We start from the raw sequence: 24,863 nt of genomic DNA on the forward strand, positions 1-24,863 counted from the left end.
GTATAAATTAGAGGAGCTGGGATATAGCACTGGCTTTCTTCTGCAGCTTAAGCTCAACCATCTTGGGAACAGCATTGCACTCAGTTAGTGGACTTCTCTGAGACCTTCTAGTAAGTGTGCATCACTTAAACAAGTTGTGCTGTTAGGCAGGATGGGAGCAGGGCTAAACTTTGTCTGTAAAATTTCCTTTTTACCTCCATGCGGCATCCCTAATTGAATAGCATCTCAAAACGAGACTCAAAAATAAGATCTGTCATCAAGAATCACTGACTTCTCCTACCTCAGGCAATAACATCCCCTTCTATCTCATTTCCTACCTTCGTAGGTTTACCCTCTTGCTCATAAGCAACTTGGTTCAGAGGATATTCCCTTACTGCTGTTTATCTAGAGGCTGAGACTAAAGGAAGCTCTCACCCATTTTCTTGGCTACTTCCTTATCAATAATAAGGAAAATAAAATAGGAGGGCTAGGTACTTACAGAAACAAACTGCCACATCATGGAGAAAATTTTTTTTTAAGATACAAGAAGAATCACACCAAGTAGTCCATGTTCAAATTGTTATAACTATGAAAAACTTCATTCTTTGACCTTAAATATATTCATTAAATATTAAAGAGTAAAGTAATTAGGTTTTCATAATGATTAACAACATAAATTTCCTAGGGCAAAGCCAGTTTTCTGTTTTTCCCCAATAAAAGTAACCAGCTACATGTTTTAGAAACACTGATTACCCACAACTGACATTTTTCTTCTTTTTGTAATAAAAGGATTAGATGTTTTCCATGGAAAATTATAAAAATTCAAACAAGCAAAAAGAAAGAAAACATAAAAGCAATCAAACTCAACAAACCAGAAATAACAGTGTTAAAACTACAACCAAGTTAGGATATATCTTCCTAGCAGTCTTTTTATGTACATATATGCACTATTTAAAGTTATATAAAAATGAGATCATACTATCTATATCACATGGTAACCTCTTTTTTCAATAAATCGTGGTCACTTTTCTATATCCTTTGGACTTTATTGAGACATGAACTAGTCTCAATTTTTGTAAAACTGCCAGATTTTAAAAGTTCTTATCACAAGAAAAAATGTAACTATGTATGGTGATGAATGTTAACTGTCTTATTGGTGTGTCATTTTGCAATATATACAAATATTGAACCATTATGTTGTCCACCTGAAACCAATATAATTTTACATGTCAACTATACCTCAATTTAAAATAAATACATAAATAAGGTAAATAAATAAATAAATACCAAAAACAAAAAAACAAAAAAATCCCATGCCAAAACATACCTGGAATTTTTCGTCTTTGTGCATCTGAGTTGATCTAAATTCAGGAGAATCTATAAAGGCACAGGGGTAAATGTTATGCAGAAAATGTCCTCTATAGGAGACCTTCATTCTGATAACAGAAATTAATGTTAATAAGCGTATAATATTTCACAAATAACATAACAATCCTTAAAATCTTCATAATCATATGGGTTTGTATTTTTCACTAAAGTTTCAAAGACTTCACAGATGACTGACATCATTCAAAGTATTTTCTGAAGACAATATTTATTTCAAAATAAGTTTCACAAACCATAGGAAAAAGACAGGTTCTAGTATGGAACTAGACAAGTGCCTTCCAGTGGGTATCATTGTTCTTACATCTACTACAGTGACTACACTCAGACACTTTAGAGAGAAAAGGGTGGTATTAATTATTATGTCAGAAAAATATACACGCTCTCTCTCCCCAGAAAACTGATATTCCTAGAAGTTAAATTTGGAATATTCAAAAAATAGTCATCTCTGAAATATGAACAAGCTTCTTGAACTTTAATGCCTAATTTAAACCTACTTCAATTTTGACTCATTAACTTCAAAAAATTTACCTATTGATTAGAGAAAGACCAATTTGTTGTTCCACCCATTTATACATTCATTGGTTGCCTCTTGTATGTGCTCTGACCAAGGATCGAACCCACACACTTGTATCTGGACAAAGCTCTAACCAACTGAGCTACTCCGCCAGGGTGTGACTCATTAAATAAAAGGTCAAAAAAGATTAACAATATTCACAATTAAAAATCTTGATACCAACAAGATTGAGAGCAGCAAATTCTACATAACTCATATATTGCTCTGTAGTATTTCAAAACACAGTCGTAAAATGAAAGTTCACCCCCAACAAACGCTGTGACCACTTCCTCCATTATTTGGCAATATTCCCTTCCATAGGCCATAAGAAGATCACTTACTTTCCCTTCAGGAGAATACTCAGGCGGTCATCAACTGAGGTTTTATCCTCTACAGCATAAGTCTGCCCCTTTTTCAAGGTCTGGATCATACAAAACTGTCCAGTTAATCTTCTGAACAAATCTGGAGGCACACGGAGTGGTTCAAACAATCGCCGGTAGATGCCACTGAGTTCCTTTTCAATCTTTACCTAAAATGCAGTAATGGTGAGATGCTGTACTAATGCAGCAACACCAAAACATTGGCTTCTGTGGTCTAAATACAGTTTAGAGAATAAATTTGTAATACGTAATGTCACCCTTCTGTATGGTAGTCAATGGAATCTTACACAGCCAGTAAGTGGTGATAGAAGTTTCAATGCTAAAAGGGCACTTTTGCAGTTAAACAGATCTGAGAGCACACGGGGCAGGTTTGCACTACTGATTACATCTCTCCCTACGTGCTATAAAGCAACTGTGGAGGTTCTGGATGTTGTGACAGCATTCACCTTCCCAGTCTTAGCATTTTCTATAATTAACACAAAAGCTTTTCATTTTTAGGATTACATTGTTTCACCGAAATTACACTAACTTTAAAATATTTAGCAAGAAAATAAACATATAAAATTGGAATCTACGTGGAAACACACTTATGAATATATATACATTAAGTGTTTTATCTACATGTAATGATCATTTAATGCATCAATATAGGAAAACAAGCATCCACAGCTGCAATCATTGCTTCTCATTTATTTATTCTGAAGCAAAGTGTAGAGTATAAAAGGGTTTCAGTGTAACAGTTGCATCCTAAGCTAAAATAAAATCTGTAGAATAGGGAACCCACTAGTAAGGCTGGCTACTGGAAAAAGAGAAAAGCAAAAGGACTCAATCGCCTCTGTTGTCAGACAATCAAGACTCAGGTCACGCCCTGGCTGCTGTGGTTCAGTGGATTGAGGGTCAGCCTGCAAGCCAAGTGTCACTGGTTCGATTCCCAGTCACGGCACATGACTAGGTTGCACATCAGGTCCCCAGTTGGGGGCGCGAGTGAGAGGCAACCACACAGTGATGTTTCTCTTGCTCTCTTTCTCCTTTCCCCTTTCTCTAAAAATAAAATAAATAAACAAATAAATAAATTATATTAAAAAAAAAAAGACTCAGGTCACATCCATCTTTGGGCCCAGCATTAGTGTGAAGAAACTGGACTGCATGTCAGTTAATTTTGGGGTTCATCAGTCCCAGCGAAATCTATGGCAGTCACACCATGAAGTTTAAAGACCCAGATGATGAGAGCTGCTCAAAAGTCAAGGCAGCCTTTGCAATGTTCTTATTTGTCCTGTTGTTTCATTGTAACAAAGAACCAGCAATTTTATTTTTCAAAAAAAATAGGTTTATAGTCTGAGAGGAAACAAAGCTCAGATACTAAGTGATGTACTCACTTGGTGCTACCATCACATCAGCAACTTCTGAACCTTATGTTCAAAACTTGGGGTTCCAGCAAGTTCTCATATTCAGAAATAGTAATCCTCATTATTACGATCATCTACCTACTCCACTCTAGAGTGCTAGTAATGAGTGTTTAAAATAACTTATTCACAAATATGTCTCACTTCCGGTATGTACACTAGCCCATGTGGCACAGTAATGAATATGGGAACTGAAAAATCTATTGACTCATAATCTGCTCATCCTGCAAATCTTAGCTCAAGTCCCAATTCCTTTATGATGTGCTCTTAATTCTTCTCTTTGAGTAGATACGCATCAAATGTTTTTTATTTTTTGAGCACCCATTATGTGCCAGTTATGGTTGACAGGAACAGGGAATACAACAGTAAGTGTGGTAGATAATATTATTTCCCAACTACTTGCTGCTCCCAGCCTGTAAGATGATTATACATGCCGTTACCCCATCCTACCCCCACATTATCAGGCATGGCCATGTCACTTGCTTTGGCTAATAAAATGTTAACAGAATTGACATATGACCCTTCTTACAGAAATTTTAAGGGAAACTGTGTGTTTCTTTTTTGTTCTCTTGTACTTCTCTCTCTCTCTGCTATAAGAATGCATGTCCAAATAGAATCTGCTGCTTCAGCAGACTCCCTGAAGTAAAGGAGACAAATGGAACAGTCACAGCTGACATACAGATGCCAGAGTCCACACATAAGGTGGGTGAGGAAAAAACCTGTTGCCAGTGTATGTCCCTGGAATTTTTAGGTTGTTAATTATACAGCATAACATGGAGAAAACAGATTGGATTACAATCTAGTGGAATGCCTATTATGTGTATCATCTGTGTCATTCAAACTGTAATTTTCCATGAATTGTCTTGTTTTATAAGTTTTCTACATGCATGTCTAGCCCTGAATATAAGATTAGGGTAAGTATTGTATTTTTTACTTCACTGAATATTTGTGTGTGTTTTGGACAGTCAATAAACATGTATGAAGTGATTTCTAGGAGCCATGCTACTATCCTATTCTATTTATATCTTTTTATTCTTAGTATGACCAAGGAAACACAGCAAGATAAATCAGAATTGAAAAGGAAAAGTTAAATGCTAGTATTTCGATGACAATAAACCAAACATAAAAATATCCTTAAATGATTATTTTGGGCATAAGAAAAAAATGCATAACTTCTGGTCAAGATGGAGGCATAGATAGACACATTTTACCTCCTTGAACAACCACAAAAAGAATTACAACTAGAATTCTAAATAAATAACACCCATAACTGTCAGAAAATCAGGCTGTATGGAAATCTGACAACCAAGGATTTAAAGAAGTCACATTCATTCATATTGGTGCCTTTTCTATGACAGGTCATGCTGCTAAGACAGGGAGTCAAAGCAGCTCTATCTAATATACACAAACAAACACAGGGAGGTTGCCAATTTGAGGAGACAAAAAAATATGATCCAAATGAAAGAAGAGAACAAAACCTCCACAAAAGAACTACACAAAATGGAGATAACCAACCTATAAGATACAGAGTTCAAAACACTGGTGATCAAGATGTTCAAAGAACCCACTGAGCATGTCAACAACATTAAGGAAGAAATGAAGGTTACAGTAAGTGAAATAAAGAAAAATCTACAGGGAATCAGCCATAGGGAGAAGAATTCAAATCCATGATTAGGAACATCAGGAAGAAATAAGCATTCAAACAGAACAGCAAGAAGAAAAAATAATTGAAAACAATGAGGAGAGAATAAGAAGACTCTGGGACACCTCCAAAAGTGCCAACGTCTGAATCATAGGGATGCCAGAAGGAGAAGAGGAAGAGCAAAAAATTGAAAACTTATTTGAAAAAAATTATAAAAAATAAGGAAATGTTCCTAATTTGGTAAAGGAAATAGATATACAAGTCCAGGAAGCACAGCGAGTCCCAAACAAGTTGGATCCAAAGAGGACCACACCAAGGCACATCATAATTAAAAGCCAAAGGTTAAAGATAAAGAGAGAATCTTAAAAGCAGCAAGAGAAAAGAAGAGCGTTACCTATAAAGGAGTTCCCATAAGACTATCAGCTGATTTCTCAAAAGAAACTTTGCTAACAAGAAAGGACTGGCAAGAAGTATTCAAACCGATGAAAAGCAAGGATCTACAACCAAGATTACAGTACTCTATCCAGCAAAGCTATTATTTAGAATGGAAGGGCAGATAAAGTGCTTCCCAGACAAGGTAAAGCTACAGTTCATCATTACCAAGCCATTATCATATGAAACATTAAAGGGACTTATTTAAGAAAAAAAAAAGATCAAAACTATGAACATTAAAAAGGCAACAAATTCACAACTACCAAAAACTGAATATAAAAAAACAAACTAAGCAAACAACCAGAACAGGAACAGAATCATAGGTATGGGGATCATTTGGAGGATTATCAGTTGGGAGGAGGAAGGAGGAGAATGGGGGGAAAGGTGCAAGTATTAAGAAGCATAACTGATAGGTACAGAATAGACAGGGAGAAGTTTAGAATAGTTTAGAATGGAGACGCCAAAGAACTTAAATGCATGACTCACAGATACGAGCTAAAGTGGAGGGATTTCTGGAGGGAAGTGGAGTACCAGGAGGAGTGGGGCAAAAGGATAAAAACATTGGAACAACTGAAATAGCATAATCAATAAAATATATTTAAAGAAAAAATGCAGTCATTACATTTAAAAACTAGCATGAAGCCCTGACTGGATGGCTGGGTTGGTTAGAGCGTTATCCCTGTACACCAAAAGGTTGCAGGTTTGATTCCCAGTCAGGGTGTGTATGGGGGCAACCAATCAATGTTTCTCTCTCACATCAGTGTTTTATTTTTTCTTTCTCTCTCCCTCCCTTCCTCTCTAAGCATATGCTTGGGTGACGATTTAAAGAAACTACCATGAAAAAAAAATTGCATGAGCTATTTGTAAATTGCTAGTATGTTTATGGGAGTTGCCTATGAATAATTAATTTTATAACTAAGCAAAGATATTCTCAAGTGACATTTGAATACCAACAAAGAAATAATGAAGTTATATGTCAAAAAAGAGAGAATACTGTCAAGTTGTCTCATGTCTAAACTGCCCTAATGATTTTAAAAAGTTTTAAAACTTCATTTGTAGAATCATATTTCATGGTATTCAAATGTTTCACTTTTAGGCATACGTAAACAGAGAGTCTCATCTGGAATGATATTATAGGGACTAAAGAGGTTAGATGCTCATTCTCAAGTCTGAACAAAGTACTCTAAAAGCTTTTTAGCTTTAAAATCTCTTCCTTACTAATTAACTAAGTAATTACCGGTCTTTTCTTGTACAAAAGATAAGAAAGATGCAGAATGTTGACACTGAGGAACACCGAGTTCCAGATCACGATATCCAAGGCACAGCGGTAGAGAGTGGCCCAGATGATATAAAGGGAGCATCCTGTCAAATAAAAAATTAAATCTGTTAGATGTTTAGAATAGTTTCAGCATGAAGCTTAATAAATTTTTAAAATAAACCAAACACATTCTAAAAATACCTAAACCAAACATCGCATTAAGTTTCATTTTGCTTCTTGTCTGATTATCAAAAAAGAAAAACATGTTTTGTTGCAAAAAAATTGTAGTTATAACATATTTCTTAAGAGGAAAAAAGCCATAATTCTACTACTTAAAGAAAACCACTACGGATATTTAATACTTCTTTACAATCTTTATGCATTTTTACCTGATGGCAAAACTACTGTATACAATTTTAAAGCCTACTCTTTTACTATGGCAGCAGTTTTCCCATTGTATTAAACCCCCCTTTGCATATGTAGTTTTTAAAGGCTTTAACTGATTAAACCATCATTTATTCAACCATCTTCCTATTGGTGGACAGATGAGATTTGTTTGAGTTGTAATTTTTGATAAGTAGCCAAATATCTTTATATGTAAAAATTTATCTGTTTTTGTGGCTTTTTGCTTAGGGTAGATTACCTGACAGTAAGTCAAGGGAGTGAACTTCACAGCTTTTGATGACATTGAAGAGTCATTTCCCAAAAGGTATCTAATAATTTGCAATCCTATTAGTTGAGAATGGTAGTATCAAGTTGTCAATATTATAAAATTTGAAAACTCTCAATTTGATAGTGAGGGATTTTGTATAATTTGTATAATTATATTACTCATTTCCATGTCCTTTAGTGAGTTTGAATATTTTACTCAAATCTTCTAACCATCCTAATTTTAACTTGGTGGTTATCCATTCATTTATGAGAATCTTCCTAGTTTTTCTTATCAATTCTCTTACTTTAAATAAAATAGCAATAGCTTCTTTTGATTAATTTTATGGTATGAGCATCAGTATATATTTTTATGTTAAAATTATCAATATGATACAAATATATCAATAATACACACATAAAAGCTAACCTCTTTTGTTAAAAAGTTATTCACTTGCAATTTTTTATTTCATCATAATAATTTAGGACAGCTGAATAACACCATAAAATGTAAAACTTTAAATGTTCTTTAAATATTTCATAGAAAAATTTGAAAAAAATTTAAAATATTATTACTTAAATGAGACAAGGCAACATAATGGAAGGGCCGAGGGGAAGCTGGAGGACCTATTGTAGTCTTGGTCAGGCCAGGACTACAGTTTTGGATGAGTCACTTAAGATACCCAGGTCTGTTTCTTCATTTATAAAGTGTTGGACTAAATGACCTCTTTGGTCCATGCCACCTCCAAAACTCTGCCTTAAAATTCATAATTGGCTTTTGATTTTTGTAGGGGATGTTCTTTTTTTTTTCATTCCACACTCGACTCCCCTTGCTGCAATTCCTATCTTACTCAGAGGTACGCAGACACAGAAGTCCCGCAGGCTACCTTCTAACTGCCCTTCTAGACTCTTCATTGGCCATTCCATGTAATAGTTCATATATTTCAGACACAATAGGCTACTCTTCATTCTCCCCAAACATGCTGAAATTCCCTCTCCTCTGTGCCTTTTCCTGGATAACACACACACTCACACTCAAAGAAATCCTGTTCATCTTCCGAAAGCCAGCTCCAATGCCATATTCCCGGCCACCTTTACTAAGCCTGTCACTCTCCATTGCTTCTTGACATGGGGCACACCTGCATTACATGTGACCACCTGTCTGTTTTTCTCCAGCCCTCAAGAGTGTCTTTCTCAAGGATGAAGACTGTCTTCTTAAGTCGTTATCTGACATATTACAGGTGCTCAAAAATGCACCTGAATAAATGAGTCATTAGGGAAATAATCACAGAGTAATCTGTCAAGAATTAGTGGCTCAAATAATAGTATTTTGATGTGAGTCAATATAATCTGCTTCATCAGGGTTACTGGGGCCAAAATAAAAAGTACTATTTAATCTAGTGTGTCTAGGCAACTTCTCTTGTTCCTAATATTGCCTTGCTGTCCATAGCAAGTACATGCCTATTCAAATAATAACACAGTGGTCCCTCTCTATATCGCGGTTCACTGTGGCCTCACTGTATGGCAGGATTTTAAAAAATATTATAATTACTTATCGTGAATTTTTCGCAATATCACAGGATTTTGCGGTAGTGTATATGTATGTTGTTAAAGTTACTTAGGTTTAAGAGTGTAGAATATGTTTAAGAACATAATTAGTGTTTATAAAAGTGTGGAAATGGTTAATAAGGGAGTGGGAAAGGTTAATAAGGGACTGGGAATGGTTTATAAGTATGTGGGAAGGGTTTATAAAGCCTTAAAATATATAAAAATACTAAAATAAATGTAAGGTTCCTCCTTCATGGGATTTCACCTATTGTGGGGGGGTCTAGAACATAATACCCGCGATAAGTGAGGGAATAGTGTATTTAAGACTATATAGTACTTACTATTATAAGTCAAATGTGTACACATACACACACATACACACACACATACATACACACACACATTTAATTTTCACAACAACCCAAGGAGGTGGTATTATTTTTATCCCCTTTGACACACAGGTAAACAGGCATAGAAAGGTTAAATTACTTTCTCCAATTATAGTTAGCAAGTATTGGGACCAGAATTCAAATCATATAATCTGGCTCCAAAATCCACACTTCTACATACAAATGTATTTTCTGATATCTGGGAAATGTAAACAACATACGAAAACATACAAAGGTTTATCTAAAGTAAGTATGGGAGAGGTATGGTATATGAAGGCCTATGTTCTAAGTTACTTGATATACTTCTAATTCAATAACAAAGGCATATTTTTGGTATGCTATAGGCCTGACAAGGAATTCTCTAAAGCTCCCACTACAAAACCCATCTGATGCCAGTTACAGAAAACTTACATAAAATCTCAGTCAGGTATCTTACCTATAGCCAACATCCCCCTAAGAAGTATCATATGGAGTTGAAGAGTAGTTGGAATAACCAACCCAATTGCAAAAAAAACATTTGCTACATGGAAAACTAAATGGTGTATCTCTCTCCAGTTTTCACAAGTGGTCTCATTGGAAGGCACAGGTATAATACTTTCTAACTCAGGTGTAAAACCTGTTGCATATTCTGCCAATGGGCTGGACTCAGTATAGTTCATCTTGAAAATTCCTGCAGAAACAAACAAAAGGATAATCATAAAAATGAAAGCTGTATCTTATCACCCCAATAGGTGTTATACCAAAATTATTTCTGTGGATAAATGTTGATAAATAGATTTCTCTGGTGCTTATGAGTTAACCCAGGTCCAAATCCCAGCTCTGTCACATATTGAATCCTTATCTATTAAATGATAGTAATACCTCATTTGACTTTATGATTAATATGTGTCCTTACCATTAAATGATATAAAATAAATAAAATATTTAGCATAGTGCACAAATATTCTCTGATATACATTTGTGCACATATGTATATAGATATCTATATATGTATATGTAATATCTTCATGTGTGTATATAAGCATACATGATGGTGAGGGAGAAAGGAAGGATGGAATTAGCTAGTCTGAAAGATGATTGCCAATGTTCATAAACTACAGCAATGACAAAGTTATTCAGTATAGTTTTCCACCATATTTCCAATAGTAACACTTAATCCCAAAACAGGATGAATAACTGGAATAACTGATTTTTTTGAAAACTTAATAACAACCTTATATTTAAATATAGAAGGCTTAGGATATTTGGAAGCCTCTATTTTAAAATTGTTTTAAAATAATTGTATCATACATACATATACATTCTACATTATCATATATGTACACAATAAATATATTAATCATTTACAGATACAACATTTATTCCTTCTTTTAGTGACTAATTTAAATCTCTACTTTCTTTCCCATAAAATCCTAGTTGGTTGCATCTCATAAATTGAAAAGTAGTAAACTTCCATTTTACTTATATGTAGGTCATGAAAATACATTTAACTATTTAATATTAAAATCTGTAGGAAACATTTCAAAGAATATATGTTTTACACAAAGTGGCACTACTTTCTAACCATATTACCTGTCCTTCATCTCTGGTATTTAAAGAAAAGTCTTTCTACACATTTCATACATTGCTAGAACAATTTTACTTAGTAAGGACATTTATTCAACACTATAAGGTACACACAGAAGAAGCAATGGTATTAAATTTGAGGAACAAAAAACGTTTTACTAATTTACAGCATTAAACAGATTTTTAAAAATTGTTTCAATTTTTCTATTATTAGTTATATAACTGGTCCTTCAAAAAAACTATCTGTATTTACAGAATTGATAAATTATGCTATTTTAAGAAAAGAGTTTCAAATGGGGACCAAAAATACCTTTACAGTTAATTTAAAATATGTATTTATTTATTTCCTAATAAGGTCAATTAACCATACTTTTCCTCTCATTGTTTTCATCATACTAAAGTAAAAGTTTTCAGTGGTAGAATAATTGGTACAGGTTGAACATTTTGAAAGGATATTATTAGACAAATGTGTAAGAATTCCACATCTCTTAAGATGATAAAAAAGACATATACACACAAACCTATAAACTCTAAATGAAATGATCAAATCAATTAAAAGTCTTTTTACATAATTCTGAAATAGTACATAAATACAAGAGAAATAGTTGACTTAGATATTGATTTTCTGCAAAAAGTAAAGAAATCATAAAAATTCAACTATATTACAGATATTTGAATCAATAAAAATATAAGCCTACTGGGATTTGGGGGAGAGACATCATTATTTAAATAACTCTACTAAGTTTGCTTTCAAGGATGAAATCAAAATTAATCTCATAATTTCTGCAGGGGAGAGGATGATATTAAATGTTCTCTATCACTCATAAGTTAATGTCAATGTCAGCTTATGTATTAGCATTACATAAGCTAACAACTACTATTTCTATTGCACTTTAGAACGAGCTTTCACTCCCATTGCCTTATTTGTTCTTCTAACTACCCTATGCTCTCCATGAGGTAGGGACAATGTCATACTCACCTATGTAGAGAATGCCAGAGGTGAAAGCCATTGGAAAAGGACAGAAACAATGGGGAACACAGTCAGAAATCACTTTTCAGTCTCCCCAAACCTCACCACTAAGGACAGAAGAATATCCACCCTTCTTGATGTTGATAGAGTCAAAGTCTACATCACAAGCTGGGGAGAGCCACATAAGCCAGGGAAAGTCACTTCTGCTTCTTCCATCTGCTTCTCTCTGGGAACAGAGGCGGCTGGACTAGTTGGTCTCTGAAACCTCTTCAAGTTTTAATAGCCTGTGTCTCTAATACACATTATATAATAAATTAATTAATACCCCCCTATATCCACCCAATTACACTTGTATCGCCAACTAATTCACTGCAGTTCAATTTCAGGCTTTTAGAAGTTCTTCAAGTGGCACTGAAAGTACAAACTTCTGGTCCAAGAGAAATGACAGGAAAACTACAATCTACTGACCCAAGAACCAGGGAAATAATAATATAAGTTTTTTAAAGGTGAGATCATCCTACATCACATTTTGATGCACTATACCTTATTAAAGATATATATACATATGGCTTATATATTTACATTTCTATGTATTTTATACTGTATGCTAATTAACATTGTCATATAAATGTCCTTGTATATTTATTTATTGTTTATTATGTATGTATCTTTGTATGTCTATTTTAAAACGTTAGTTATCTATTATCAATAAATATTGATTGGATCTTGCTGGTTTCAGCTTCCTTTGATCAGTATTAGTGAATATAATAACATAATATACAAAGAATGGATGGGTCTAATGAGGAAGATTAGACTGGTAAATGAGTAAACGTTGAGATTAATTTTGATTAAATTGAGAAAACTTTGCTTTCTTCTATTAGTTTTTGGAGTCTAATTTCTAAAACTACCTGTTTAGTAAAGTCCCGTTTATCTACTGGTTTTCAAGTAGGTGTCTGCTTGGCTACATACCTAAATGGTGAAACTAACCTTAACCTTTCACCAGACTACAAAAATGAAAAAGATAACAGCAACGAGCAGAAGTCGTGCTAGCATGCTTAATTCATTCTGTAATTCTAACGGAACCTTTGCACATCTTCGGAATCCCACTTAAAATCAGTTTCAGTGACTTGTCCGGACAACAACAGGGGGTGGGGGGAGTGGGTGAGGTGGTAGTAGTGGCAAGGATCTCGGGTTCCCTAGCCACCTCCGCCTCCAAAGGCCCTGCTCACCTGGCGTCTTAAAGAAGAAGGGTCAATGTCAACTGTTCTTGACCCGAAGCTCTCGGACCACGATGGATGTGCACTGAGCGCGGCGTTCCACCTCACACTCCCAGCTCCGACACCATACACCGCCTCTGCGCAGGACTCCGCGGACCTGCCGGGGGCGAGGAGAAGCCGTAGTGGGTTCAGGGGCAGGAAACCCCCGGAGCCCAGCGGGGAGAGGATAAGGCGAGATCTCCAAGGATATGCCCGAGGCAGAGCGCGGGAACGGGAACCCGAAGAGACCCAGGCGCCCGGGGACGCTGACGCTCCCAAATACGAGTTGCGGAAGGGGGCACTTGAGGCTCTGTGGCCTCGGCGCTTGCACCCCCGTAGAAGATCAGCTTCCAAGGACAGAGAACGCCGAGAAGGCGCTGCCAGCAAGGAGAGGGCGGGGCTCCGGGCGGCCGAGGCGCGGAGAACAGGCAGCAGCCGCCCGGGACGGAGAAGTTGCTCTCAGTGGAGCAGAGATCCAACTTTCGCTTCCCGATTTAGCCCCGGGAGCGCGAGGCTGCACACAGCCGGGCTCTGGGTGGCAGCTGCACCTCCTGCTCCTTACCTGGCTTGTCCCCGGCGCCGAGCCTGGGTGGCGCCGGGCAAAGTTTGGGGCAGCGCGACGCCAAAGCCTCGGCAGATAGTTAGGCGGATCTGGAAGGCTCCTCAGCTCGTGTCGGATCCCCGGGGTGGCGGTGGCTTTGACTAAAATAGGCGTCGCGACAGCGGCGGCCAGGGTTGGGGCCTCACCGCGCACGCGCCCGGCGCCCCCGCGTCCCCCGGCGGGCGGAGCCCGGGGCTTCCAGCCGGACTCCCCTCCCGGCTCCTCCAACTGCACCGCCGCGTAGGCACAACCGTGATCAGTTCGAAACACCCGCTTCTTGCTTTCCTCGTTTCCTCTCTACTTCCTGACTCTGTCCCTGTCTGGGCATGAGTGGGGGTGCGGGAGGCATCTGGGGACCAGCGGCGTTGGGCGCTCATCCCCAGGGATAACTCGAGCAGTTGAGTTCCAGCAGGGAGAGAAGTCCGGATAAGAAATGAGAACTGTAATCTGCCTTTCCCCTCAAAAGTGGAACGACCCACTCGCAGAACTCCTTTCTGGGACAGTAGCCTGCAGCTCAGCACAAGCAGGGAAGGGCGCCGGAGCCTGGCGGCGGAGACTGGCGCTTTGGTCCCCACGGAAGCAGGACACCTCTCGGGGACTCGCCAGGGCTGGACCAAGCCAGCCGCGCTGCTGCTGGTGCAGCTGCTGCCGCCGCTGCGGGGGCCAAGCGGGAGAGACTTCTGATAAGAGCCACTTTTGTTTTCAAAGCAAAGCATTTATCCGAAATTTGCATTCCAATTTCGGTGCAGGGCTCTCCATTGTAAGCGAAGCTCCACCAAATTTGCCGCGTAAGTTAGATATATTTGTGACCTTAAATTAGAAAACAATATGTGAAAGTATGCTCCAATCAGTCTTTACTGTTTATAGAGGACAACTATTTCGGTAAGAAATGCAGGACAAATAAACGAAGAGTTGGCATGAGGGGAGGGCTGGAAAACAGAAGAAGGTTAGATGGACATTCACAGTTCCCACCCACATGTCCCATTATGGGATAATATTTGTGCCTATTATTAGTCTGAGGTCCCTTGGGCGTGCCAAACATAATTTAAATAAACAAAAGGCCGCAGGTACATTGCCGCGTACCTAAGAGTGCCAAGTCTCACCAGTGAAGGGGCGGTTCAGCATTGTGTTCAATTCTAGGCGGGACCAGCCATGTTTGAATCCTGCCTCTGCTACTAGCAGCCCGTGTGACCTTGGGGAAGTTACTTAGCTTTTCTATGCTTCAGTTTCTTCTTTTGTTCTGTGGGACTGCTGCTGCTGCTGCTGCTGCTGATTGCAACTGAACCCTCCTAGGATTGTTTTGAAGACTAAATGATTATATATATATATGGCTTAGAATGGTACATGATACATAGAAGTTCTATATATATAAATATATGTTATACTTATAAAGCTCTTTCTCTAACATATTTGAAATTTGCTATAACTATATAAGATTAGTTTTTAAGTCCACTTCTTCAGAGTCTATTTCTTTCATGATACTCTGCCAACCATTTTGGTAGCTACTGCTAAATACACTTTAGGATGTAAATGTAATAATAAATGCGCACAAAGATTTTGCGTGGATATTCATTGGAGGGTGACTTATATAACGAATACTGGAAATAACCCAAATTCTAACATGAGGGAGCTAAGTAAATTATAGGACATCCAAACAATCTTATCATAAGCAACCATTAAAAATAATTTATAGAAAGACAATAATGTCTATTAATTATATAAAAGGTCAGAAGACTATGGCCCAGAAGTCCAGCCTACTGCCCATTTTTGTACGCTGTGAGCTAAAAATGTTTACATTTGGCTTAAAAAATCAAAAGAAGAAGAATATTTCATATCATATGAAAACTGTGTTTCAGTGACCATAAAGTTTAATTGGAACCAGCCACCTCATTCACTTACAGCTGCTTTTGTGTTACAAAGACATCTTTGAGAAGTTACAACAGAAACCATCTGACCCCACAAAGCATTAAATATTTACTGTTTGCCTCTTCACTGAAAAATTTTACTGACCCTGATAGAGAGTGTACTTTGTACCAGGCACTGTTCTAAGTGGTTTAGATTTATTAAGCCATTAAATCTTCAGGATGCACCCTATGAAGAAGCAGCTGCTATTTTTATCTCCAGTGTACAGACGGGAAACTGAGATAACAGCGAGATTGAGTAGCCTGCTCAGGATCACACAGCTACTGAGAAGCTGAGCCAGGATATGAACCAGGCAGTCTAGTTCCAACACTTGGACTCTTGTCCACTAGCTACACAGTTTCTGCCACCTTCCAACTAACTCTAGCTATAGTCTTGCATTGAAAGATGTAAAACAGAAGAAGGCAAGTTACAAGAGTGTGTAGAATATTACAGATCACCCGTGGTGGTGAACACTAAAATGCTTATATTCCTTAACTTAGAGCGCTGAGATTTTAAGTGACTTTTTTTTCCCTCCCTCCTTCCACCCAGTCTTTCTTTTCTTCCTTCTTTCCTCTTCTTCTCTTCTTCCAACTCCTCTTGTTTCTTCTTTTGCTAAATTTTCTGCAGTGATAATTTAAAGGCATTTATTAAAACAGTAGAGCCTGGATTTCACCCTTACAGACTGGGAAGGCAGACTCCAGAGGTATGGTTAGGGAGCCATACAAAAGATTGCATACTTTTATGAAAACAATACTGGATTTGATATCATAAGATTTGTGTCCTGGCCTTTGATAGAGACTCTGTTTTATGTTCCATAGACACAGGGACTGAAGTAATCCTAAGCTCTTCACTGTAACCTATCTAAGAATTAAAAGCATAATTTTATAGTTAAATTTTTTATTGGTGACTTATGAATATTAGCTCTATAAAATTCAAAAGAAGACTTGTAGACACAAAAACTTGGATTTGGGAATGTCTTTGGCTACTTGGTCTACTCCTGCTCGTCATAGGAAGCTTGATCGAGAGATTCTCAGGACTATATGAAAACTAGTATGATACAAGGAGGTACTGTGCACAGAAGGATAGAAGAAAGGGATTCAAGGCATGAATAAGAAAATATAGGGCAGCCTGTCTTCTCTGCAAAAAACTCAGGCTAGTACATCTTAACATAAACAATTATTTCTCTGTGGGCATCCTAGTCTGCTCTTACTACTTGGACAAAAACTTGATGAGATTTCTAAGTTCAAAGAGAATAAGTTTTGTGAAAATGAAACAAGTCCTGGGGGTGTCATTGATTTTGAACGTACATAGCATTATCTTTCTTATATATATCTGTCCATGTTTTACATCAGTGTAGACTTTCTTTCACCTGTTACTCCTAACTGCAGGAAGACTAGCTTCTTTTAATATGTTCTGAGGGCAGACAGTTCTGATCAAACATGGATTATTAAATAATGATTTAGTTATATTTTTTCTGTTCTACGTTCCTCTCATTAAATATTACATTACTCTTTTCATTGACCAGTTTGCCACACAACCAAATTGAATATTTAATTTTTTTCTTTTTTAAGGTATATTTTATTGATTATGCTGTTACAGTTGTTCCAATTTTTTTCCCTTTGCCCCTTTCTGACCAGTACCCCCCTTCCCTTCAGCAATCCCTCCTCACTTAGTTCATGTCCATGGGTCATGCATGTCAGCTCTTTGGCTTCATCCTTTCCTATATTATTCTTAACTTCCCCCTGTCTATTTTGTTCCTACCAATTATGTTTCTTGATCCCTGCACCATCCCCCCCCCCCAGCTGATAATCCTGCAAATGATCTCCATACCTGTGATTCTGTTCCTGTTCTGGTTGTTTGCTTAGTTTGTTTTTGTTTTTGTTTTTTAGATTCAGTTGTCGATAGTTGTGAATTTGTTGTCATTTTGCTGTTCATAATTTTGATCTTCTTTTTCTTAAATAAGTCCCTTTAACAATTAATATAATAAGGGCTTGGTGATGATGAACTCCTTAAGCTTTAACTCATCTGGGAAGCACTTTATCTGCCCTTCCATTCTAAACAAGAGCTTTGCTGGATAGAGTAATCTTGTTTTTCATTACCTTGAATACTTCTTGCCAGCCCCTTCTTGCCTGCAAAGTTTTTTTTTAAGAAATCTGCTGATAGTCTTATGGGAACTCCTTTGTAGGTAACTCTCTTCTTTTCTCTTGCTGCTCTTAAGATTCTCTTTATCTTTAACCTTTGGCATTTTAATTATGATTTGTCTTGGGGTGGTCCTCTTTGGGTCCAACTTGTTTGGGGCTCTCTGTATTTTCTGGACCTATATATCTATTTCCATCACCAAATTAGGGAAGTTTTCTTTTATTATATTTTCAAATAAGTTTTCAATTTTTTGGTCTTCCTCTTCTCCTTCTGGCACCCCTATGATTTGGGTTTTGGTATGTTTAAAATTGTTCCAGAGGTTCCTAAACCTCTTCTCATATTTTTCAATTCTTGTTTCTTCTTTCTGTCCCAGGTCAATGTTTATTTCGTCTTTTGTTCCAAATTGTTAATTTGGATCCTGGCTTCCTTCTCATCAATGTTGTTCCCTGTATATTCTTTATTTCACTTTGTATAACCTTCACTTCTTCCTTTATTTTGTGGCTCTACTCAATCATTTCTCTGAGCACCTTATCACCAGTGTTTTAAACTCTGCATATGATAGCTTGGCTATCTCCATTTTATTTGTTCTTTTTCTGGTGTTTTATTCTGTTATTTCATCTGAGCCATATTTCTTTGCCTCCTCAATTTGGAAGCCTCCCTGTGTTTGTTTCTGTGTATTAGGTAGAGCTGCTTTGACTCTGTGTCTTGGTAGTAAGGTCTAATATAGTAGGTGTCCTGTAGGGTCCAGTGGCACAGCCTCCCCTATCACCCAAGCTAGGTACTTGAGGTGCACCTTTCCTGTGGGCTGAGTACGCCCTCCTCTTGTAGTTGAGCCTTGGTTCCTGTTGGCAGATCAATGGGACGGATTAAAAAAAATTATTGTTCTATTACAGTAGTCCCATTTTTCCCCCCTTGCTTGCCCCTACCCCACCCACCTCATCCCCCCTACCACAGTAAACCCCCACTCTGTTGTCCATGTCCATGAATTCAATGGGAAGGATTTATTCAGGCCAGTCAGCTGCAAGGACTGGCTGTGACCACTGACCTCCAACCTCCACCCTCTATACAGGATCAGCTGTGCAGGGCCAGAGTGGTGGTGCTCCGACATGGTCTGTAGCTGTCCACTGAGTGTGCTGGCCCTGGGGTTTCTTTGGTGGTGCAGGCCAAGGTCAGCCAGCCCCCACCTGTGTTTTGCCTGGGGCCACCCTGCCTGAGCTATAAAGCAACCTGAGATGGCTGCTACTTACTTGTGCTGAGCTTTGAGATTCCCAGGTGAAGCCCCGCTGTGAATCTTAGGCTGGCTGCTGCTAGAGCTGGGCCTGGAGCTCACTGAGGAAAGCTGTTGCTTATTTGATAGGATTTAGGAAGTTGTGAAGCATGAGCCAAGACCAGCCATTTGTACGGTAAATCAGTTAGGGTACGCCCGCCCATAAATTGGGGAACTCCAAAGCAGGTCAAACAGTGTTAGCCAGGTTGATGGAGTCTCAGATATGGCACCAGCTTGACAGCTCTGTGGGGGGAGAGCTTAGAAAAGGGACAACGGCCTCTGCTTGCTTTGATGCCAGACACTTCAGTTTCTCCCAGTATGCCACTGGTGCCTTACAAGCTGCTACCCCAGTGCTGGAGCTCAGAGAGAATGAGCCTGAGTAGGTGAGTTCGTATATGAGTTCTTTAAGAGGAACTGCTTGTGGCTCCAGCAATTTCTTTCACCAACTCTATCCCCGCTGGTTTCTGCAGCCAGACATTGCGGGAACTTCTCTTCCTGGCACTGGAACTTGGGGCTGGGGTCCTGGTGTGGGGCTGGGAGTCCTCACTCCCGAGATATCCCTCCTGAATTTTTATCCACCACACACTGGTGAGAGACCAGCCCATTCTGCGTCTGCGCCCCTCCTATCCATCTCCATGGATGTGGTTTCTTTAATTCCATAGTTGTCAGACTTCCATTCAACTTGATTTCTGATGGTTCTGACTGATTGTTTTGCTATATTTTTGTTGTAATTTTGATGTGATTGTGTGAAGAGGTGAGCCACATCTGTGTACACCGCTATCTTGACTGGATGTTCAATTTTTTTCTTTAAAAAAAAATTAATATGCTTTGTTTTGTTAGAGTAGTTTTAGGTTTACAGATGATTAAGCAGATGGTATAGAAAGTTCCCTTTCTCCCCTGCTTACAGGTTCCCCTTGCATTAGGGTGATACATTTGTCACAAATGGAGAACAAATATTAATGTATTGTTATTAATAGAATTTACCTTAGGGTTTATTTTTGAGTTGTACAGTCCTATGGGTTTTGCCACATGTATAATGTCATATATCCACCTATGACATAATAAGAACTATGTATTTGGTCTCTCCTTTCAGTTCCTGACACAGAGCTCCTAAAACCCTGGTAGTTTCCTGAATGATAGGGGTGCTAGGAGCATATTTTTCCTAACATTTAGTTTTTGACCCCAATTCCTGACCAGTGCTCCTAAAATCTTTGTAATTTTCCAAGTGATGGGTGTGATAAAAGCACCCTAAATCTTTTGAAATTTGTTGAATGATGGGAGTTTCTTTTGTTCTAATGATATAAATCTAGGTGGGCTCCAGGATGGGTCCTTGTCACCAGAAAGACCAAGCCATGATTAGAAGTTTGGAACTCTCAGCCCCATACTCTGTCCTCTGGAGAGGGGAGAGAGGCTGGAGACTGAGTTAATAATTGATCATATTTATGTGACAAAGCCTCCGTAAAAATCCCTAAACTAAGAGATTTGGAGAGCTCCCAGGTTGATAAACACAAGTAAGTGCTGGGAGGGTCATGCACTCCAACTCCACCGGGACAGAAGCTGCCACACTCATGAACCTTCTGGACCTTGCCTCATGTACCTCTTCATTTGGCTGTGTGTTTGTATCCCTGAGTTACATCAGTCATTACAGCAAATTACCACGTCTGAGGATAACGTCATCAGAACCTTAATTTAACGTCAAGTCGGTTATAAGTGTGAACCTGGGGAACCACTACTTGTGATTGGCATCTGAAGTAGGAGCAATCTTCTGGAACTGAATCCTTAACCTGTGGGATCCACACTAACTCTGGATAGTTAGTGTCAGAATTTAATTGTGGGACCCCCATTTAGTGTCTGGAAAGCTGGGGAATTGGTTGTCTGAAGTGTTGTGAGCAGAGGAAAGTTTTCCTTTGGTAATGTCATGTACCCACAATTACAATATCACACCGAACAGTTTCACTGCCCTGAAACGCCCCTGTGCTCCACCTATTCACCCCTCTCCTTCCTCCCTTCCCTTACTCCTGGCATCCATTGATTTTTTTACAATGTATCCATGGTTTCACCTTCTCCAAAATTCCACATAGTTGGCATCATATAGAATATTGCCTTTTCAGACTGGCTTCTTTCACTGAGCAATATTCATTTAATGTCACTCCATGTCTTGTATTTTGATAGCTTATTTTTAAATCACTGAATAATATTTCATAGTATGAATGTACCACAGTTTGTTTATCCATTTACCATTTATAAAAAACATCTTGGTTTCTTCAAATATAGGGCAATTATGAATAAAGCTTCATTAACATTTATGTTCAGGTTTCTGCCATGGACTTGTTTTCAACTCACTTGGATAAATAACAAAAAGTGCAATTGGTAGATCATATGCTCAACCTATGTTAGCTTTATAAGAAACCGTCAAACTGTCTTCCAAAGTGGCTGACCATTTTCCATTTCCGCAAGCAATGAATGACAGTTCCTATTGCTCCACATCCTTGGTAGCATTTTTTAATGTTAGCCATTTTAATAGATGTTTTTTGAATTTTAAACTGACTCTGCAATATACAGATCTTGTATCATAGAAATGTACACTTAAAACCTATATGATTCTATTAACTAATGTCACCCCAATAATTTAATTTAAAAATTGAAAAAATAAAGCCAATACAACAACAATAACAAACAACAACAAACTGACTCAGTTGGTTAATTTGTTCAAAATAACCAAATATGTTATGCACTGAACAGGTGTCTTATGTCTTGGCTCAATAAAAAACAGGGAACAACATCTCAAAGCAAGGGTGTGTAATCTTTCACATTATTGTTGCATCCAAGGTCTACAGTCTAAAAATATGGTTAAAAGAATGTCTAACTAGTTCTTCTACTAAATTCAGGGAGAAGATGTCTTAAAAAGTTGGGTTACATTTGACTTATTGAGCTCTTACTCAAAGGGTTCATTCAACAACTCTTAAAAGAAATGAAACACAACTAAAATTTTAAAAATTGACCCAGAACTTTAAGAGGATAGTGAATTATGAAGGCAGTTATAAGAATGGAGGCTTTAGAATTAGCCTCTAGATTTGAACCATAGTTTTACAGTGAGTTCAAATCATTTATCAAAATTTTATGAGCCTCAATTACTTGTATGTTAAACTGGGAAAATAATTCTTAGTTGACAGGATTATTTTGTCCTTTAGAGACTGTGTTTTTAAAAGTGCCTGACTTCCAGCTTTTGGTAGCTTAATTGTACATCTTATCTAGCCCCCTTATTGTGTTCTGCACATGATACACAATTAATAAAATTGTCACGATTTCAATCATCAAAATTCCCTAGTCTAATGAAATAGTCGAAATTCTATGAACACATATAGTAGCTAAGATGTAGTTTCATTTTCTGTGTATTTGATTGTTTTAAGTAGATGGAATATAATACACACAAGACTGATATTTCAAACAAAATTTGTACATTGCAAGACTTTGGCACATGCTAAAATTTCCAGTGGTTTGGGACTTCCCTGGAGTAGCTACAAATGACATATTGGCTTCAAAATAAAACTCATGTAATATGCAATAGTATAGATTCTAGAATCTGGGCACATGACAGAACTGTTAGAGTAATTCATCATCTTAGGGTTGGCAGAAATGTGCATATAATGACTATAATGTCAGAAACTGGTGTCTCCCTCATTTGTTTAAAATACTAACAGTAACAAATGAAGGCAATAGATTAAGCATTGAACAAAATTTCCTAATTTTTAGGAAGTTCTTTCAAAGAAGAAATTTATTATAAGTAACGAAGAACAACAGAATCTCTCTTTTAAGAGTCAAAGGAGGATCAAAGAAGAAGCTTTGAATTCACAAACAATTTCAAAGAAGCTTCAGCATTGGAGCTCAGGTTGGATCTGCAACACAAAACTGGATCTTGGGTCCAGGTAAGTTCCCCTGGAACTACATCTTCAAAAACCTGGCACCAATCACTGTAACTACCTCTCTTGTGTTTTGTTCTTTCCCTTTCTAAAAATTCAGACCCTTGAAGCCTGTCTACAAATCCCAAGTTAAGCATCTTTACTTTAAGAGAAGAGAAATGCAACAACACTGAGGACAATACTTTTAAAGGTACAGTTTTCTAAATAATTTCTTTATATGAAAGATTTGGTGGTTAGAAAGGAGAAGTTGTTAATGGTTAAAAAAAATAACTTTTGGGTATTCTTCGTAACATATAACCTGGTGGTATAGATAAGACTTAAAGCGAACCTATGGAATGACTTTTAACTTATAGCTGGTCAAAGCACAACTTTCAGTCATAGAGTTTCTCCTGAGCAATATCATTCTTTTATGTAATTAATTTTCAAAAAGGGATGGTTTTGGAGGCAAATGTGAGGCCTGATAATAGCCAGCCTGGTAATTAACATCAGCTAGAAACAAAAACCCAAAGCAACACATTATAAAGATGGAATAAAAAAAAAGTTGGGAATAATGAGGCTGCCATCCAACTTTAATTGATATTTAAAAACATCAGAGTTCCCAGGGGAAAAGATTTATTGAAATGCAAATTTTATTATTACTACTACTTAAATTGTTGTAATAAATTTATGAAAAGAAGACACCTTTCTAGTTTAGTGCATATATAAAACCTAATAAAATATTTATGAGCCACATACCAGCAGTTTTATCTTTTGGAATAAAAAGTAGTAAACAAGATGAAACATTTTTTTAGTCCAATACAAACATATTCAGTACAATTTAAAACCAAACAAAATAATTATGCTGATATTGGGTTTGAAAACTACAGAGACCCTCACACGCTTTCATATGAGAAAAATAGTCGTGCTTTGAAAAGATATGTCTTTTATAGTCGTTGAGTCTCTTCAGAGTGTGGGAAGAATGGAAATACCTTGGATAGTGTATTTCCTGACAGAACACCATTTTGGTTTGCATGCCATACACAAAGCTATTCTTATGCAGTTTTACTGAGTATTACAACTTAGGGATCTCTTAGTATTTTTTTACATCAACTACACCACTTTAAATTATCTGAAGAGAAGTGCAATGAATATATTATAAGCTCAGAAAATGGCATCTAAAAGCACTAGAGTGTTCCAATGTGAGTCAGGAGATTTTGCAGATGACTTCATATGACTGTTTAATGAATAAATAAAACTTCTAATACCTAGAAAATTGATGTTGAGTAGAAAAAATTCTAGTCGTAGAAAATATTACTATTAATGACCATTATAAGATTCCATATCTTGAAATCATTAAAAATGCCTTAGCATTTAGTACTTACATTATTAATGATAACTTGTTGGCATGTGTTTTAAAGTGATACTACAGAAATGGGATTCCCCAAAGCAGTTAGTTTCTGTCATTATTAGGACATTTATTACTTGCTACCTTTTATATATTCATGTAAAAGTTCATTTCTTCCTCTAAGTCATGTTTATGAAGGGTAGGAACTATGTCCAATTTATTTCTCATATCTCTGTGGTGCCAACCATGTGTTTTCCATATATCTGGAACTCAGTAAATATTAGTTGATGGAATAATTGA

The 24,863-nt window shown here is 37.3% G+C and overlaps 1 protein-coding gene and 1 long non-coding RNA gene across 3 annotated transcripts in view; one reads left to right on the plus strand and one right to left on the minus strand.

The window, feature by feature from the left end:
• Positions 1-14,155, minus strand: part of POPDC1 (popeye domain cAMP effector 1) — a 38,430-nt gene extending 24,275 nt beyond the window's left edge. The window contains exons 1-6 of one of the 2 annotated variants that reach the window (XM_090279707.1): positions 13,973-14,154; positions 13,384-13,528; positions 10,055-10,288; positions 7,013-7,137; positions 2,260-2,447; positions 1,307-1,415 (exon numbers count right to left, since the gene is read on the minus strand). In XM_090279707.1, the coding sequence (XP_090135833.1) occupies positions 1,307-1,415; positions 2,260-2,447; positions 7,013-7,137; positions 10,055-10,277 (645 nt within the window). In that variant the 5' untranslated portion in view covers positions 10,278-10,288; positions 13,384-13,528; positions 13,973-14,154. Of the gene's footprint in view, positions 1-1,306; positions 1,416-2,259; positions 2,448-7,012; positions 7,138-10,054; positions 10,289-13,383; positions 13,529-13,972 lie in introns of both variants that reach the window. The other variant, XM_090279708.1, reaches the window with a different exon arrangement.
• On the plus strand, positions 14,113-23,423 carry LOC150007540 (uncharacterized). Its single transcript, XR_016511632.1, has 3 exons — positions 14,113-14,799; positions 23,073-23,245; positions 23,340-23,423. It is a non-coding gene; the product is annotated as an uncharacterized LOC150007540 (long non-coding RNA).
• The last annotated feature ends 1,440 nt before the right edge of the window (positions 23,424-24,863 follow it).

This window comes from Furipterus horrens, unplaced genomic scaffold (genome assembly GCF_987537825.1).
Source record: "Furipterus horrens unplaced genomic scaffold, mFurHor1.1.pri manual_scaffold_6, whole genome shotgun sequence".
Taxonomy (NCBI): Eukaryota; Metazoa; Chordata; class Mammalia; order Chiroptera; family Furipteridae; genus Furipterus; species Furipterus horrens.